This window comes from Oryx dammah, unplaced genomic scaffold, assembly GCF_014754425.2.
Source record: "Oryx dammah isolate SB20612 unplaced genomic scaffold, SCBI_Odam_1.1 HiC_scaffold_8, whole genome shotgun sequence".
In the NCBI taxonomy this organism is placed as follows: domain Eukaryota; kingdom Metazoa; phylum Chordata; class Mammalia; order Artiodactyla; family Bovidae; genus Oryx; species Oryx dammah.
The window spans coordinates 27,495,822-27,512,404 of record NW_024070192.1 but is presented as its reverse complement, the minus strand read 5'-3'; the positions used below and the strand labels follow the sequence as shown (position 1 = coordinate 27,512,404).

The window sequence follows — 16,583 nt, the reverse complement described above, 5'->3', positions numbered from 1 at the left end:
CTGTGATCTCTGACATTTTCTTTGTTCCCACATAACCAAGCACACAAAAACTAATTTTCCTGGCTTAATAAAAGAACAAGGTGGGGGCGGGGGGAAGGAATGGCCAGGTGGGGAGAAAGCTGAGGTTTGGGTGAAATGGACTGTGGTGGGTAGGGAGGGCCCGGGGCCCTCCCTCTTGGTGAGCTCCCCAGAATCGGCTCTGGTTCCAGCAGGCCCTGCCTAGACACCCTGCACGAGGTGGTCAGCGGGCAAACCAGCCCTTCAGCACCTGCTGTGCACCCAGCCCAGTGGTGGCTAGTGGTTCTCAAGCACTTTCCAGGAGTTAGGTCCTGGGCTGTGGGTTTTACCAACAGGTACCTCATTTGTGCTTCTAAGGAACTGACAGCTGCCCACACCCACAGAGCTGGTGTGTGCACCAATGCCAGCGTCCTTCCTGTATCATGGTGGGCTTGCCTCTGCCCCATCCCAGGGGTGTTGTGGAGGTTGCACATGATTGGGCACACGGTGGCAGCTCACAAATGCCCTGGGCTGGCAGGTGCGGGCTGGAGGGGAAGCAAGGGAGAGAGGCGTGGGCTGGAATCAGATGGCTTGCCAGGCTTCCAGGTATGTGGCAACTAGCTACAAAGCGGGCTCTCTAGGGACCCAACCAGCCTGTAACCCACCTCTTTCCAAAGCCTGTTCCCTCCCACTGTGCCCCCCACCACTATTCCAGCCTTCTCAGGATTTCTGAAGGAGCCCTCCTGTCTCCTAGCACCTGCACAGGTGAGCCCCTTCCTACCCCCAAAATCTGCATGTCTGGCACCTTCTCCAGCTCTCAGGCCTCCCTCGGGTCCTTCCCTGAGCATTCCAGGGCAATGCCCCCTCACCTCCCCGTTTTGCCATCCCAGCGTGCAACCATTTATTGCTGCTCGGCTCTCATACCCCAGGGGACAGTGAGGGCAGCCCCGGTGAGTGCTCGAGGGCCACTGGAGGAGGGTCGCCGACTGGAAGCGGGAGGTGAGGGGCGTTCCCACCCCTCAACACTCCCCCCTCGTGCCACAGTCGGCCCCCCGGGAAGGACTAGGGGCTGAGTCGGCCAAAGTCCAGGTCCTCAGGTGCTAGGCAGCACGCTACTTAAACCTACGACCCGCCGCTGGCGGCCTCCAGCCAGACGACGGCCAAGAACAGGAACGCCAGGTCAGTTGGCTGGCCGAGTGGGTAGCCGGGGACTGGGGGTCGGGGGCCGGCAAGCGAGGTCCCCGCGGCTGCGTAGCAGCCTCGGGACCGGCCAGCGCCGCAGCGCACGGCCCTGGGACTTGTAGTTCTCGGCTCCCGGAGAGGCTAGCGCGAGCCCGGGAGCTCGGCGCTGCGCGGGGACGGGGACTACATTTCCCAGAAGGCCGGGGAAGCAGGGTCACGGCGAAAGGACCCCGGCCGGCGGCGCTTCTCGGGCCCGATGGGGCCGGTTCTGGGTGTCGGGGGCTTCCTCGAAGCCCCAGCGCGATCCCTGCAAGGCAACCCGCGGCCAACGAGTCCGGGCCGGGCGGGGCCGGTGCGCAGCTCGGTGGCTGCGCCGGACTGCTGCGGAGGCCTCGGCAACCTCGACTTCAGGAAGGTACCGGGCGGGAGGGGTGTCGCGGGCGGGGCCTCTTCCTACGCCGGGGGGCGGGACCGCCGTTACCAGGCAACGGGGGCGGGGCGCCGGGCGGTATGTAGGGCCCGGCGCCTGGGCGCGTACACCTGTGCACCCCCAGGATCTCGAGGCTGCGGGAGGGCGGCTCCCTGAGCCGAGGCCGGAGGACTGGCTTCCTCCCCGGTGTACTAGCGGGGAGTTCGCGGCCTGCCGAGCCCCTCACGGGCCGGGCCGGGCCGGGATGGACTGGGCGGACCCGGTGCTGGAGACCCTCCGGCCCCCGGCCCCTTCCCTCGGAGCCGCCTCTGAGACAAGACAAACACGTTTCCGGAGTCTGCCACTCCTGGTGGAGGCCCGAATAGGTCTCTGCTCGAGGCCACCTTTTGTGGTCCATTCGTTTGTCCCGCTGGTCTTGATCGAGAGCAGGTGTCCATCGAAGAAAAACGCACAACCTCAGGGTTGCGAGTTATGTTCTGTTGAGCGTCTTCCTGCGGACTGGAGCCCGGGAAAGAGCCTCTCAGGAGCTCTGAGAGACTGTTCCAGAGAGGTTAGGGAGGAACCAGGATATATAGAAGTTTTTACTGGAAAAACAAAACCCCAAAACATGTCGTGGAACATCAAAAGATTACTGGTAATCACACACACACACACACACACAAGAAACAGACATCTCTTTCATGATTTTAGCGCATTTCTGGATCTGGGAAGATGCAAGAGTCTGGGCTCCTTGAAATTATTCCTTAGATGTCATCCTGTCTGGGGCCAATCTCCTGTTTTTCTCCATCCTAAACCACCTCAGGGCGCACCTGGGTTGGCAGCAGCGGCCAGTGGCCTGATGGAGCAACTTTTGTTCTTACTGGAATGGCAGGTGACATTCTTTGTCGGTTCTCACTGACTTTTCACTCTAGTGAGCCTGGAAACCTAAAATTCTCTCCCAGAGATAAAATTGGACAATGTTTTAGAGACTGGGTGGTGGGGAGGGGGACTGCGATCCTGAGATAGCTCGTCCCCTACCTAAGGAGGTGACCTCCAATCTGAGCCCTGAGAGATAAGCCAGGGGGTCAGGTGGAGGGCTGGCAGAGCCAAGGCCGTGAGGGGGTGGATTTGTTCCCGAACAAAGAGAAGCCTCACGTCTGTCCCCAGGAAGTGCCGGACAGCCCAAGGGGATGGGAGGAAAGCAGAGGAGGGGAGGAAGACTTATTATTTCAGAGAACTTTCCGTGAAGTGCTGGGTCACTCTGCATGACGGGCAGTTCAGAGCGCGAGCTCTCCAGTGTAATGGGCACCCAGATCCAGGTGAATGTCACCAGCTGCCCTGGGAGGACGAATGTATCTGACGGCATCCTTTGAATATTGGATTCCTGATGGCGTTAGAGGACTCGAAACCCATGAGGTCCATGGCGTGCCGTGCTTTCTATCCTAGCAGATCTCAGATGAGAAGGGCAGGGATCTTGGAATGCCAGAGGGGACCTTCAGGATTGCTCAGCCTGGGGTGGCTGCTTCACGGATGCGAACTCCGGGTGGAAGGATGGGCACCGTTGACTAGAGGTGGGGAGACCTTCAGGGCTTTGGGCAGTGGAGCCCCTGCAAGGTTAAGGTCTGAGCAAGGCCTGGCAGCGGGGGAGGGGGAGACTTCCTGGGGGTGTGCAGGCAGCCCCTTCCCTCTGGGGCTGTGCAGTGGGACTGACCTGGGAGCTTTTGGGAGATGGGTCAGGGTGACCCTCACTGGCTAACATTCCGTTTTCCACTGCTGCCCCTGTTGGTACAGTTAAGCTTCCTGTTGCCAACAACATTCCACGTTGTCTATTTGTGCCGCTTGGCAGCCCTCCTCCCTCCTCTGTCAGAATCTCTGGTTTGGAGAGATATTGTCCCCAGGATGGTTTCTTTGCATCCAACACATCTGAGCTGCAGGCTGGCAGCGAGCTGACCTAGCCCCGTCCGATGGCCGAGGCGGGGGTGGGGGGTGGGGGTAACACGGTCATGGTGAAAATCCAAACTCCTCTAGTAGCCACAGTTTAACAACTAAGATTAAGTTACTTTTAATAGTATATTTGACCCAATGCATAAAAAACTGTGATTCTGTCATGCACTACCTCACGACCCCAGCAGCCACACGCCTGCTGACGTGGGCACAGTGCCCTTGACCAGTAGCTCATGGGCCTGTTCCAGTGGGTTCGGAATCAGGACTTTGTTTTTAGCTTAGAAAGTAGCCCCCCACCCCCCGCTGTCCCCCAGGCTGAGGAGTGTCCCTGCTGCACCCTCATTGACCAAGGCTCTCTCTACCCTGATTTTGGCTCGGCTCCTCCTTGGCTCAGCAGCTGCGTGAAGCCCGGTGACTGGTGGGAGATGGAGCTGGACAGAAGGGCTCTGGTGGTGCCTCATGGTGCCAGCTTCTTGGGGAGCTTGGGCTGCCAGGGCAGTCGGAGACTCCGCTCATGCTCTTTTCCAGATGGTTCCCCAGCCCTTGTCCCTTGTGAGCGCAGGTGGTGTAGGTGTCCAAAGGGGCCCTTCAGTTACCTGCTCTGTAAGATGAGAGCTCTGTCAGCTGTGAAGTTCAGGTGACCACACTGAGGGTGGGTGGTTTTCAAAAGGCAAGGTTCAGGCTGTGTCCAGGCTGGGCCCCTTGGGCTGCACAGTCCCTGTATGTGACTGCTCTGTGACCATTTGGGAGGCAAATCCCAGGGGGTGAGGGGCATGTCGGAGCTGCCTTCCCGGGTGAGATGTTTGCCTACTACACAAGAGTTGTTTTTCAAATTCTCATGGCATTATCACGTTGGTCAGAATAAACATCAGGCCATTTCTTTGGACAACTTATTCTGTGAAGTTCTCAGGGATGTAATTTTTGTCTTCAGTGTTTTGGGGTGAGAGTCCAGACCTTTGGCAAGTCATGTCAGTGTACAGAGCGTTGGTTTCTCCTGCCTCTGTTGAGATGGCCGTATAGCTTTTCCTCTTCTGTCTGTCTGGGTGGATGTTGGTTGTCGCACCAGCCCCGCATTCCTGGGGTGACCCCCAACTTGGTCCTGATCTGTTCTCCTTGTATTCATTGCAGGCTTTGAGTTTCCATCATTTTGTTCAGGGTTTTGGAGGGCTGTGTTCATGAGGAGTATGGTTTGTAGTGTCTTTGTCCAGTTATAGCATTAAAGGAATGCAGGCCTCTTAGTGGGAGCTGGGAAGTGTTCTGGGAGAGACTGTGCGGAATTGTGGTTCTTTGTTCCTTAAATGTTTGGTAGAATTTATCACTTTGCTGACAAAGGTCTGTCTAGTCAATGCTATGGTTTTTCCAGTAGTCATGTACGGATGTGAGAGTTGGACCATAAGAAAGCTGAGTGCTAAAGTATTGATGCCTTTGAACTGTGGTGTTGAGGAAGACTCTTGAGAGCCCCTTGGACAGCAAGGAGATCAAACCAGTCAATCGTAAAGGAAATCAGTCCTGAATATTCGTTAGAAGGACTGATGCTGAAGCTGAAAATCCAATACTTTGGCCACCTGATGTGAAGAACTGACCCATTAGAAAAGACAGGTTGCACCTGTTTCCCCCGCTTATCCCCCAGAGGAGGAGGTCACAGAGGCCCCCTCTGGTCCTTCTGGAGGGTGGGAGTGAGCCCCCTGCCTGGATTGTCTGCTGCCTGGAGACCTTCTGTGCCTGGTGCCACGATTGAGGCCATGGCTGCGTTAGTACAGAACTTTGTGGCCCTCCTTTGTGTGTCTGTGCTAGTGTGGGGCTCACAGCACTGGTTTCCTGGTCAATGTCTCCTGAGTTGCTGGGAGGCCCTGAGATGGAGGGTCCTGCTGGAGGCCGACACACTGTCCCCAGCCTGTCCCCCGCCCTCTGTGCTGAGCGGTACGTGGGTCCCACCTGCGGTCGATGTGACTTTGACTCCTGGGCCCCTGCTGTTTGTTTGGATGTCACAATGTGACCCGGGTGCTGTTGACCCGCCACGTCTGCGTACCCCTCGCATGGCAAGCGATATGGTCCAGCGCTGCTGGGGTGCGGTAGGCGGAGCATCTTCTCTGCGTTCCAGCACCGGGACCCTGCAGCCCGTGACCTTGGAACCACAGGGGCTGCATCATTAGAGTTACCAAGAGCAGAGGGCCAGGACTTGCACGGCTTTAGTAAGGTGGGGGGACCCTTCCCATAGCTGAGGTGGCCTGGGGCGGGGTGCAGGGTTCTGGGGGCAGCATTGGGGACCCGCCTGGTCTGCTCGTGTCTGACGGGGTTTTGGAGGGAGGGCCTCCTTGGGTCACGGAGATGACAGCAGCCCGAAAGGGACCTGCCAGCCTCAGAGCCTGAAGCCAGGAGGGGCCCCTTCTGCCGCCTGGCCTGTTCATCATTCTCTGCTCTGCACACCCCTCTCTGGGCAACGCAAATCCCCCTTCAAGGTGACCAGATGCTTCCCGGGTGATGAGGGCCCTGGGACCTGGGTAGGGGCCATGGTCCTAACGGGGGGTTGGGGGCGACCTGCCTGGATGTCGGCTTCCGGTGGCCTCAGCCAATGTCTTTCTTCTGCTCACTTGTCTGGCCCCCTAGGGAATGTTCAGGATTTATCTTTGCCCCAGTCCCTGAACCTGGAATCTGGAATCTGGAATCTGGAAGGGCTGGTTGACCTGGCCTCTGCGAGCCCCTGGCTTGCTTGTCTCCGAGCAGGCATGACAACAGGGCTGGTGCTGCTGAGTGACTGCCTGAGGTGAGGCGCGAGCACTCACACATCAGTAGATGCATGTTGGTCTTGCTGCAGGGGCTTAGCTGGCAGAGTCCCCTCAGAGAGGTGCCTCCTGGGGGTGCTCCGTGTCTGCTGAATGTAAATACCTGAAACCTGGCAGGAGGACCACATCTCTCCCTGGGCCCTTTGGGGAGAGAGGGCCAGTTCCCAGTTCCCCTGCTGACTTTCTTTCCTGAGGTGTAATTCATGTAGTGATGTCTGCCCAGATGGAGAGTTCTCATGTACCCCTGACCACCCAGGCTCCATCACCCCAAAAGACCCCTCTGCGCCCTCCAGGCAGCCACTGGACCGCGTACTGGCTTCCTCCTGCTCACTAGCCAGAGCCTGGGTGACCTCGAGCCCCTGGCCACCATCTGCACCTGCTCCCCACGTGGGCAGGCCTCACGCTTGACCCTTTGCCCTCTCTCCTTCTGGCCCTGCCAGCCCAGGGTCACTTGTGGGGCAGGAGGCACAGCCTGAGGACACAGGACTTCTATGGGACTGTGGGGTTTCCTATCCTTGTACAGGTGTCTGCTGGCTGATAGTGAAAAGTGACAGGGGCTGAGGCTGTGTGAGTGGCGGGGCCTGGAGGATCTGACCCGCTGGCAACCTCTGTGAGTTTCCCCATAAAATGTGATGGGTGTCAGGGCGGACACATTGATTCCCAGGGTTGCTGGCACGGCTGCAGGGAAGGGTTTTTGACTCCCCTCTGCTGAGTGGGAAAAGTCCACTGCCACCTGCGGGCCCTGGCAGTTGGGGGCGTTGGTCTCCCCATGGACACGGTCGCCAAGCTGGAGGCTCCGGATTCTTCTGGTTCAGAGGAACTCCTTAAAACGGCATCTGCTGACAATGACACCCTTTTCTGCAGAAGTGCCACAGAAGCTCCCATGGGAGTTGTCGCTGTCCTAAACATGTTGAGAAGCACGTTTTGTGTGCTGGCCCTAAGCCGGACATGGTGATTCAGAGGACAGGCCGGGGCTGGGGGCCATTAGCGGGAAGTATGGTTCACGGAGTTAGTGAATGTGATCGAATCTGGCTCAGGTCAGAGCTCAGACTCCCAGTACGTCCCTGGGCTCTTCATTGCACATGGCTGGCCCCCCCAGCTCCGCCCCCCTGGGGACGGGAGACTGACCCACCCTGAGTAGGTTCCACCCCTGGGTTTCTAAGGAACTGAGGACTACACCCGCACCCCCTGTCAAAGTTTGAGAACATTGCTTGATTTCTCAGCTTAAGAGTCGCCAGAAAAATACATACTTAGGAAGCACAGCTTCTGGGCAGCTGGTGCATCTCTGGCCTCAGAAGCAGAGAGGTCTGCAGGCTCAGGGCTGCTCCCTGCAGGGACCACTCATGCTACCTGGGCTGCTTCCTGTCTCGCTCTGAAGTCAGAGGGAGGGGGTTGAAGTCCCTGGAGCACAGGCGGCTGAGATGTTCCCTTACCACCGTGTGTTTTACTGATGAAGAAACAAGGGCCACCATTCACCCAACAAATACTCTGTGCCAGGCGATGATACAGAGATGGGGAAGAAATGGCCCCTCATCCGGAGGAACCATCACCAAACAGGGATAGATGACAGGGACAGGGACAGATGGGGTACACACAGAAGACACAGGAGGGGGCCATGGGCGAGGGTACCAGACATGCTCTCACTGGGTCTTGAGGGATGAAAAGAGTTTGAGGGACAGAGGGTATTTCAGAAGGCATTTGAAAAGGTTCAGAACATGCTGTTTTTGGGTGGGGGTGGCAGGAAGAATGGCAGGTAAGACTGGTGGAGGGGAATCCATCAGAGATATTGGACTTGGCGGGGAGGCATGGGTGCTGGTGTGGCAGGAAGTGAGGCTTGGGAGCCAGCCCCTTCCTGGGGGCACTGGGACACTTGGCAGAGTTTTGAGCAGGGGGATGATGGGGGCACCACCAGAGAAGACTTGCTGTGAGAGGAGGGAGCTGGCAGTGAGGCAGGGTGAGCAGGAGGAGCACTGGGGCCAGTGAGGCCCCCCGGCTGTGAGCGTCTGCTTTCACGGAGGGGGCTGGTGCCGGCTAAGCAGGACCCAAGCAGGACTCTGGTCCATCCCGCCCTCCCACCCCACCACACACACAGACAGCATTTCAGTGGGTGGAGCCTCACAGTCAGACGTGCTTAACCACTCCTCAGCCACTCCTCAAGGCTTTGGGGCTGGTGGGGTCTCCCTCAGGCTGCAGCCTGTCCTTCCGAGGGGCTTTCACACCTTGGCAGGTGCCACCTGGTTGCAGGGGGGAGCTAGCCGAAAGGGTGGCAGCATACAGGGTGCCCCGCTGTGGCCCATCCAGGGAGGGCCCTGTGTCCAGCCTTGCTCCTCATGGTTGCTGAGGGGGCTTGGCCATCCTCTGTATCTTGCACCTGTGCTTCCATTCTTGGCTCAGCTTTTCTCCTGTCTTGGGCGGTCAACTGAGTCTGGCTTTTCCCTGGTCCCTGCCAACTGACAGGCAGAGGAGGCCACGTGGGAGGGGCATGACAGCATCTGAGCTCCGAGACGTTCCTGAATCTTTCACAGCCATGCTCAGCAGCATGGCGGGCCGAGCCATGCTGGGAGTGGTCACCTATGGAGTGTCTGCAGGGCTGGGTGGCCTGAGACAAACATTTTCCAAAAGAATGAACTGTGTCTCTGAGAGAAATGAAGTGCAAACGCCATTGCAGGTGATATTATAGGAAAAACCAGAACCCCCATGGTCCTGACTTTCTTCCCAGTTGAGGCTTATTTTTATTGTGGATTACATGTGGACTAAAGAGCCTCTTGATAAGAGTGAAAGAGGAGAGGGAAAAACTTGGCTTAAAACTCAGCACTCAAAAAACTAAGATCGTGGTATCCGGTCCCATCACTTCATGGCAAATAGATGGTGGAACAATGGAAACAGTGAGAGACTTTATTTTCTTGGGTTCCAAAATCACTGCAGATGGAGACTGCAGTCATGATATTAAAAGACGCTTGCTCCCTGGAAGGAAAGCTATGACCAACCTAGACAGCATATTAAAAAGCACAGACATTACTTTGCCAACAAAGGTCTGTCTAGTCAAGGCTGTGGTTTTTCCAGTGGTCATGTACGGACTGAGAGTTCGACTATAAAGACAGCTGAACACCAGAGAATTGATGCTTTTGAACTGGGGTGTTGGAGAAGACTCTTGAGAATCCCTTGGACTGCAAGGAGATCCAACCAGTCCATCCTAAAGGAAATCAGTCCTGAATATTCAATGCAAGGACTGATGCTGAAGCTGAAACTCCAATACTTTGGCCACCTGATGTGAAGAACCAACTCATTGAAAAAGACCCTGATGCTGGGAAAGATTGAAGACGGGAAGAGAAGGGGACAACAGAGGATGAGATTGTTGGATGGCATCACTGACGTGATGGACATGAGTTTGAGTAGGCTCCAGGAGTTGGTGATGGACAGGGAAGCCTGGTGTGCTGCAGTCCATGGGGTCACAAAGAGTCGGACATGACTGAGCGACTGAACTGAACTGAACTGCATGTGGAGAGGTACCATGGATCTCTAAAAAGGAAAAACAGAGAGCGATAGAGTGACTTAGCACTCAGAGTGTCAGTGGTGTCTCATACTTTTTAAAGAAGGAACTCAGTGCTGGAAGCATCTGGCTGTCTCTTCCTTGTCCCCAGAGGCGGGTGGGGGGCGGATCTCAGTTCTGTCCCCAGGGATGTCTGGGCCGTGTCTGGAGCCGTTTTTGGTTGTCCTAGCTGCGGAGGGCTACCAGCATGGAGTGGGTGGGGGCCACAAAGAGTGAGTGGCCAGAGGGTGGACGGGGAGAAGGTGGGAGAGACCCAGCCCAGGCACAGGAGGGGTGCTCAGCTGTGTGGTGGTAGTTCCTGAAAATGCACAAGGGCTCTGAGGTGCTGCAGCTTCCTTGTCCATTTGATGTGTATTTGAAATCAAGGCAAGTTGGCACAGACTTGGTCTGTTTAAATTCTCTAGTTGCTTTGGGAATGGTGCATCTGGTTTTCCCAAGCTCCTGTGATGCACACATGTTCCATGCATGCCAATAGGAGCAGCCATGCGCACATGTGTATGTTCCTGGGGCTGGTGCCTGGGGTTGGGGACCCCCCACCAACATTCAGGAGCGCAGTCCAGCAGGTGGGAAAAGCCACTGCTGCTCTTTTCATCTGGTCCTCAGATGCTGAGCATCTTCACATGGGTGTTGGCCCCTCAGGTTGGCTCTAAACACTTCCGCAGGGTCCTGGTTACCCTAGTGGGGTCGCTGCCCTACCAGGGGCTGGATACTCACCTTCAGAGTCGCCGATTTTCTCCCTGGCTTCCACTATGGCCCCACCGCCCTCCAAAAGGCACAACACGGCTCGCTGGGTTTTGCTTTTTATCTTCAGATTTATGAGATTACACTGTAGTAACTTTTGCCGGACTTGGACGCACCAGAGCCTGCTGGCCTGTTCCCGGAGGGTAACTTTGTTTCTGAGCTCTGGGCTTGCCTTCTCTCCGGTGTTGGCCAGGCGGGGCTAGGTGGGGCAGGCCCGTCTCCTACTGACGCCACTCTGTCCCTTCAGGCAGACCTCTGCATTATGACCCGGCTGCTTGGCTACGTGGACCTCTCAGAACCCCACTTTGTGGCTGCCGTCCTTGCCATTGTCTTCAATCCGCTTTTCTGGAATGTGGTAAGTGCACCTAGGGCGGGCTGCACGGACAGACAGGTGGATGGACGGACAGACTGGTAGCTCTTCCCTCCCCGTCTGTCTCTGGTCAGCGTGGGAGCATCCTCCTGCTTCCCTGCCAAGGTCGGCACCCGGGGAGGACGCCCCTCCCCTTGGGGTCCTGCCACATCTCGGCTTTAGCAGACAGCCCAGGGCTGCCCTGCATGCCCAGCGGGGCCATGCTGTTCCGGTGGGTGAGTTGGAAGGTCTTGGCTAGGGTTGGCTCCCCTCCTGCTACATGCGCAACAAAGCCATCGTCTTGTGAATCTCCCACCCCAGCACCAGATGTGCTCTGTAGCCAAGGTCACTTTTCCCAAATGCGGCTTCCCTCAGAGTGGTCTGCAGCTCCTGGGCTGACGGGCACTGGGGAGCAGGAAGGAACCCACAGCAAGTGAACTGGGTGGCAGACCCCCGCCAGGTCATCTGTGGGCATGGGCCTTGCAGGGGCTGGGTGGGAGGTGGACGGAGGACAGTGGGCTCTGGGCCATCCCTCTGCCAGCCCTTCTGGGAGATGCCTCTCCCTGGCAGGATAAGGGGAAGCTTTGGGGGCCTCTGGTCTGCTGTCTGCAGCGGCATCTTGGGAGTGGGGGAGAGGCCACCCCCAAGGCGCCGGCTGGCAGAGCTGTGGACGCTATGCTCACCTCCAGGGCATCGGCACACGCTGTTCCAAGCTTTCTTCATCTCAAGTGGCTGCCCGGTCCCCGGGGCAGAACAGGACATATCTGCATTTGGTTGACGAGTTAGGTCTTCTCTTCATCTGGTGGGAGCAGGGTGGGGGTGGGGCTGCTCATCACAAAGAGGCCACAGTCAGTGTGCCGTCCCTCCCAACAGAGTGGTCTCCTTGAGGGCAGTGACACGTGTGGTCAACATGCCGCCCCTCCGTCCTGACAGACTGGTCTCCTTGAGGGGAGAGCCACGCCCTGGTCAACATGTCATCCCTCCCGACAGACAGAGTGGTCTCCTTGAGGGGAGAGACACGCCCTGGTCAACATGTCATCCCTCCCGACAGACAGTGGTCTCCTTGAGGGGAGAGACACGCCCTGGTCAACATGCCATCCCTCCCATCCTGACAGACTGGTTTCCTTGAGGGGAGAGACACGCCCTGGTCAACATGTCATCCCTCCCGACAGACAGAGTGGTCTCCTTGAGGGGAGAGACACGCCCTGGTCAACATGTCGTCCCTCCCGACAGACAGAGTGGTCTCCTTGAGGGGAGAGACATGCCCTGGTCAACATGTCATCCCTCCCTACAGACAGAGTGGTCTCCTTGAGGGGAGAGACATGCCCTGGTCAACATGTCATCCCTCCCGACAGACAGAGTGGTTTCCTTGAGGGGAGCGACACGCCCTGGTCAACATGCCATCCCTCCCGACAGACAGAGTGGTCTCCTTGAGGGGAGAGACACGCCCTGGTCAACATGCTGTCCCTCCCGACAGACAAAGTGGTCTCCTTGAGGGGAGAGACATGCTCTGGTCAACATGTCATCCCGACCGACCAACAAGTGGTCTTCTTGAGGGGAGGGACACGCCCTGGTCAACATGTCGTCCCTCCTGACAGACAGAGTGGTCTCCTTGAGGGGAGCGACACGCCCTGGTCAACATGCCATCCCTCCTGACAGACACACTGGTCTCCTTGAGGGGAGGGACACGCGCCCTGATCAACGTGCTGTCCCTCCATCCTGACAGACTGGTCTCCTTGAGGGGAAGCACTTGTGTCCTTTTCCATATGCCCTGCTGGTTTCCCTGACACGTGACCACAGGCTGGGTAGTCCAGAACAGCAGGGACGCTCTCCCCCAGATGTAGGGGCCAAAAGCCTGAAACCAGTGAGCAGTTACACAGAAGCTGGTGTCTGGAGTTGTCCTGGAGGCAGGCAGCCAGTGGGGTCGGGGCTCCTTGGCTGGACTGAGCTTCCGGAGGAGCCAGGCAGGGGTAGGTGGGGAGGTGGACAAGCCGGCCGTCCTGAGGAAGAACCCTTAGTACTGGCCTGCACCCTGGCTGTGTTTCAGGAAGCACTGAGATGTGTGTGAGAGGTGCACACGTGGCTGTACACGCATGTGCACATGTGAGCACGGAGAGCTGGGCTGGGTGTGGACAGGCTGTCTGACACCCTTGCTCCCGTCTGGCTCAGAGTCTCACTCCGAGGGCACGGCTGTGCACGCACTGGGCTCCACGCCGAGCTGGATCTTTGCAGAGCTACGGGGTGTCTGGCCTCGGCTCCCAGTGGGGACGGTCAGCCCAGCGTCACCAGGCCCCACACTCGCTCCTCTGGCCTGGCTGCGCCATGTGTATGTGTGTGTGCTTCTTAGGACGCACAAGCAGCCCTGCCTGCCCCATGGCCCGAGCCCTGAAGGGAGAGCTGTGTGAGGCAGCGGGCAGCAGCTGGGCTAACTTTAGAGTCTAGGGGTCTGAGCAGGGCAGCATTAAAGCATTCCCTAACCCTAACCCTAACCCTAACTGGTACGTATGGTACCAGGTAGCTCGCCAGGTGCCCAGACCGCGTGGCGGGCAAGGGAGCGAGGAGGGAGTCCCAGTGAGACCCCACCTGATTGGGCTTCTCCTCCCCCAGGGTCCTGATGGTCCAGGGGTGCAGCCTGAGTTTCCTCTCAGTCCTGCCGGGGCGTGGGGATAGACAAAGCACCTCCCCTGGGGTGCTTCACCACTGGAGGTGGTGGTGGGCGGTGGGGCGGCATTTGCACCCGAGCTTGTGTTGATTTGGTAGGACAGGTGTTGGGGGCTGGTGGGTTATCTCTGGGGTCCCTGCTGCATGGAGGGGCGGTTTGATGACACATACTCCCTGGGTGTCCTTGCGTGCCTCCTACCCCCCTGCCTTTGCAGGGTCTGCTCCCTCCGAAAAGGGCCTCCCCTCTCCCACCAGCCCTCCCTGAGCCCTGGTCCCAGCAGATGTCTGTGGGTCCTGATCCTTGTGAGTTTGTGTTTCACTCCACCCACTCTTAGACCGAGGGCTCCTGGGAGCTGAGGGCAGGGCCTGGACCAGTAAGTTGTTGTGGGTGAGCCCTGAGTGGCCTGGGGGCCAGAGGCCAGCCAGGTCGTTTCTCCATTTGGGGCGAGTATGAGGTCCTCCCGCTGACCTACAGTGCCAGCCTGGCTGTGTTGTTGACTTTGCACTATTCCTTGGTCCTCCTCTGACGCCGTCTGAGATTCAGGAAAAATGTCCAAGGCGTGGGGTTTGTCTCTATTTACTGCCCACTTGCTCTGGCCTGGGCCTCAGCTGTATCATCTGAGGTCTGGAGGGTGTTGGGGCAAGGGGTGGCCTTTGTCCAGCTCGCCTCCAGGGTGGCTGCCAGGCAGCAGGGGAGGGGAATGGGTGTGAAGGGTCTGGAAGCCCAGGCCACACTTGGCCAGGAGGAGCAGCCGTGGGAGCCTGTTCCTGCCATGTTTCCTCTGATCCTGCCTCCTGGCCCTGTCCTGGCTCCCTGAGCCTCAGGGGTGCTAGGGTGGGAAGCGGTCAAGACCCAGCCTGAAGACCCTGGGACTCGATGCCCAGGGCACCTCAGGGAAGGCCCCTGGGCCCATAGTGTTTCTGGACCTGAGATCCCTGTAGTTTCTCCAAAGAGGCATTGGCCTTGGAGTGTGGGCTCTGGGGGACAGAGGTCATGAGAGAGGAGGGGCCAGACCCAGAGTCCTGGGCAGAGCGGGATGGAGAACCAGGCCACCTGATGCGTCCGGGGAGTCAGGGGAGGGTGGGACTGGGGCTGCAAAGCTTCCTAGACTAACTTTGTCCAAATCCCATGCTTGTTGTCTGAGGTTCCAACCAGTCTTGGAGGACAGTCCCTGTGCCCATGACCAGCTTTGCAGGGAGGGGGGCTGCCTTGGGAGATGATGAGCTGGGGGGAGGGGGGTCACCCCGGGGCTGGGCCTGTCCTCACTGCCTCTGGGACCCACCTCCCTCAGGCAGACCCACCCTTGTCCCCGGTGGGGACAGAGGTGAATCTGCCTGAACTCAGCTTCCCCTGTCCTCTCTCGGGGTGTCAGGCACAAGTGCTGCTCAGCATTGGGGAGCATGGGAGGAGAGGGTGCAGGCAGAGCACTCCTGCCCATTCCCTCTGCTCTTGGCTCTGTAGAGTCCAGCTTTGTCCTGCGGGTCCTGGGCGAGGTGGTGGGCGGGGGTCAGCCAATTGCTCTCAATGTCCCCAGCAACCTTGGGTGGGGGGTCAGGGGGCTGCTCTTCAGGGAGGTGGGCGGGACAGAGACTGGGGGCGCTGGGGGCAGATGTACTCACTGATGGCCATCCTGGGACCAAACATTGTTGTCACCACCTCCCCAAAGGGATTTGATGTGCAGACTCCTGGGGGGGGATGGGTGGGTCCACCCCAGGTTTTTTCAGAAGTGGCAGCTAAGGACCAGAGAGGTTGCTTGGCCTGCCCAGGTCACACAGCTGTGAGAGCAGAGCCGAACCTGACAGCTGGGGCTCCTGCTCCTGTGCGTTACCCTCCACTCCCCGGCCCCTCCTCCCCAGGCCCCCTCCTCCCCTGGCCCCCCTTCTTCCCCAGCCCTCCTCCAGGAGGGCCTGCCCGGTGCGGACACAGACATAGCCCTGAGTGGCAGGCTGGCTGGCCCAGCTGGGGCAGGACCAGGGGCCCTGCTGGCAGGAGAAGCCCTCCTGGTCCCTGTCGGGGGTCCAGCCTTGTAGCCCCACCCCCTGCAGCTTAGGGTGCGCCTACTGGGCTGGGGTGCACCCCGCTCTGACAGTGTGTGGGCTCTCTGTGGGGTGGCCTTGAGAGGCAGCCACCTGGGAGGGGTGCCAGGGGCAGGACGGCTCCAGTGACCTTGGGCCCATCCTTGGCTGCTTGGCCCCAGAAGCCAAGTGCAGCTGTGCCTCTGCCCCCTAAGTCCTCCCTGCCTATCTCGCCAGCCCAGGGAGGGGCATGGGCCTCTGAGCACAGTGGTCTGTCCTGCTGCTGTGGTCTCCTGACCTGGACCTGGGTGGGAATTTTGGCTTCTCTGAGCCAAATTTTGGTTTTTCTCATCTGTAAAACAGGCACAGTTGTCAGGGACTCGAGGTTGGGACTAGAAGTTCACTTGCAGCTGGCTGGCAGCTGCCACCCCTCCTCCTCTCCGGCCACCTGGCACTCTCTGTTGGCCTCTCCTGGTCACTCTTTGTGGCTGGGCTGCCCGGGCAATGGTGATGTCCTGCAGTGACAGGGCTCCACTTGCGGCTCAGCTCGGGGCAGGTTCTGGGATGGCCACTCTATTGTCAGCCACACGTGGATGCCACATCAGTGCCTCTGGAGCCCGTAGCAGGTGGCTTGGAGGTAGGGCGGGAAGCGTGAAAGGGTCAGCCCTGACTGTGAGGCTGCTGCCAAGGGACTGGCCAGGTCTCCCAGGTCGGCTGGTAGCGGAGGTGAAGGGTCCTGACCGCCTGAAGCTGTCTCCTTGTACCGACAGCCAAACACCTGCATGAGCTGCTTTCTGAGAAGCAGGCCCGGGAAGAGGGCAGGTGTGGTCGGAAGCACCAAGTTTCTCGGCTGGCAGGACCATGACCTCCCTGAGGCGGCCCCGTGGATGCGACAGGCAGGGGCAGGGCCCTGCTGGGAGCACCTCGGGGTCCCTCCAGAACGAACCCCGA

The 16,583-nt window shown here is 58.7% G+C and overlaps 1 protein-coding gene across 10 annotated transcripts in view; it reads left to right on the top strand.

The window, feature by feature from the left end:
• Window positions 1–627: 627 nt before the first annotated feature.
• Window positions 628–16,583, top strand: part of PEMT (phosphatidylethanolamine N-methyltransferase) — a 36,690-nt gene continuing 20,734 nt past the window's right edge. Inside the window, exons 1-3 of one of the 10 annotated variants that reach the window (XM_040245794.1) lie at window positions 6,136–6,296; window positions 6,839–6,925; window positions 10,854–10,961. In XM_040245794.1, the coding sequence (XP_040101728.1) occupies window positions 10,869–10,961 (93 nt within the window). In that variant the 5' untranslated portion in view covers window positions 6,136–6,296; window positions 6,839–6,925; window positions 10,854–10,868. Of the gene's footprint in view, window positions 763–1,091; window positions 1,177–1,299; window positions 1,595–5,526; window positions 5,730–6,135; window positions 6,297–6,756; window positions 6,926–10,502; window positions 10,750–10,853; window positions 10,962–16,583 lie in introns of those variants that run through there. The other 9 variants (XM_040245797.1, XM_040245800.1, XM_040245791.1 and 6 more) reach the window with 9 other exon arrangements.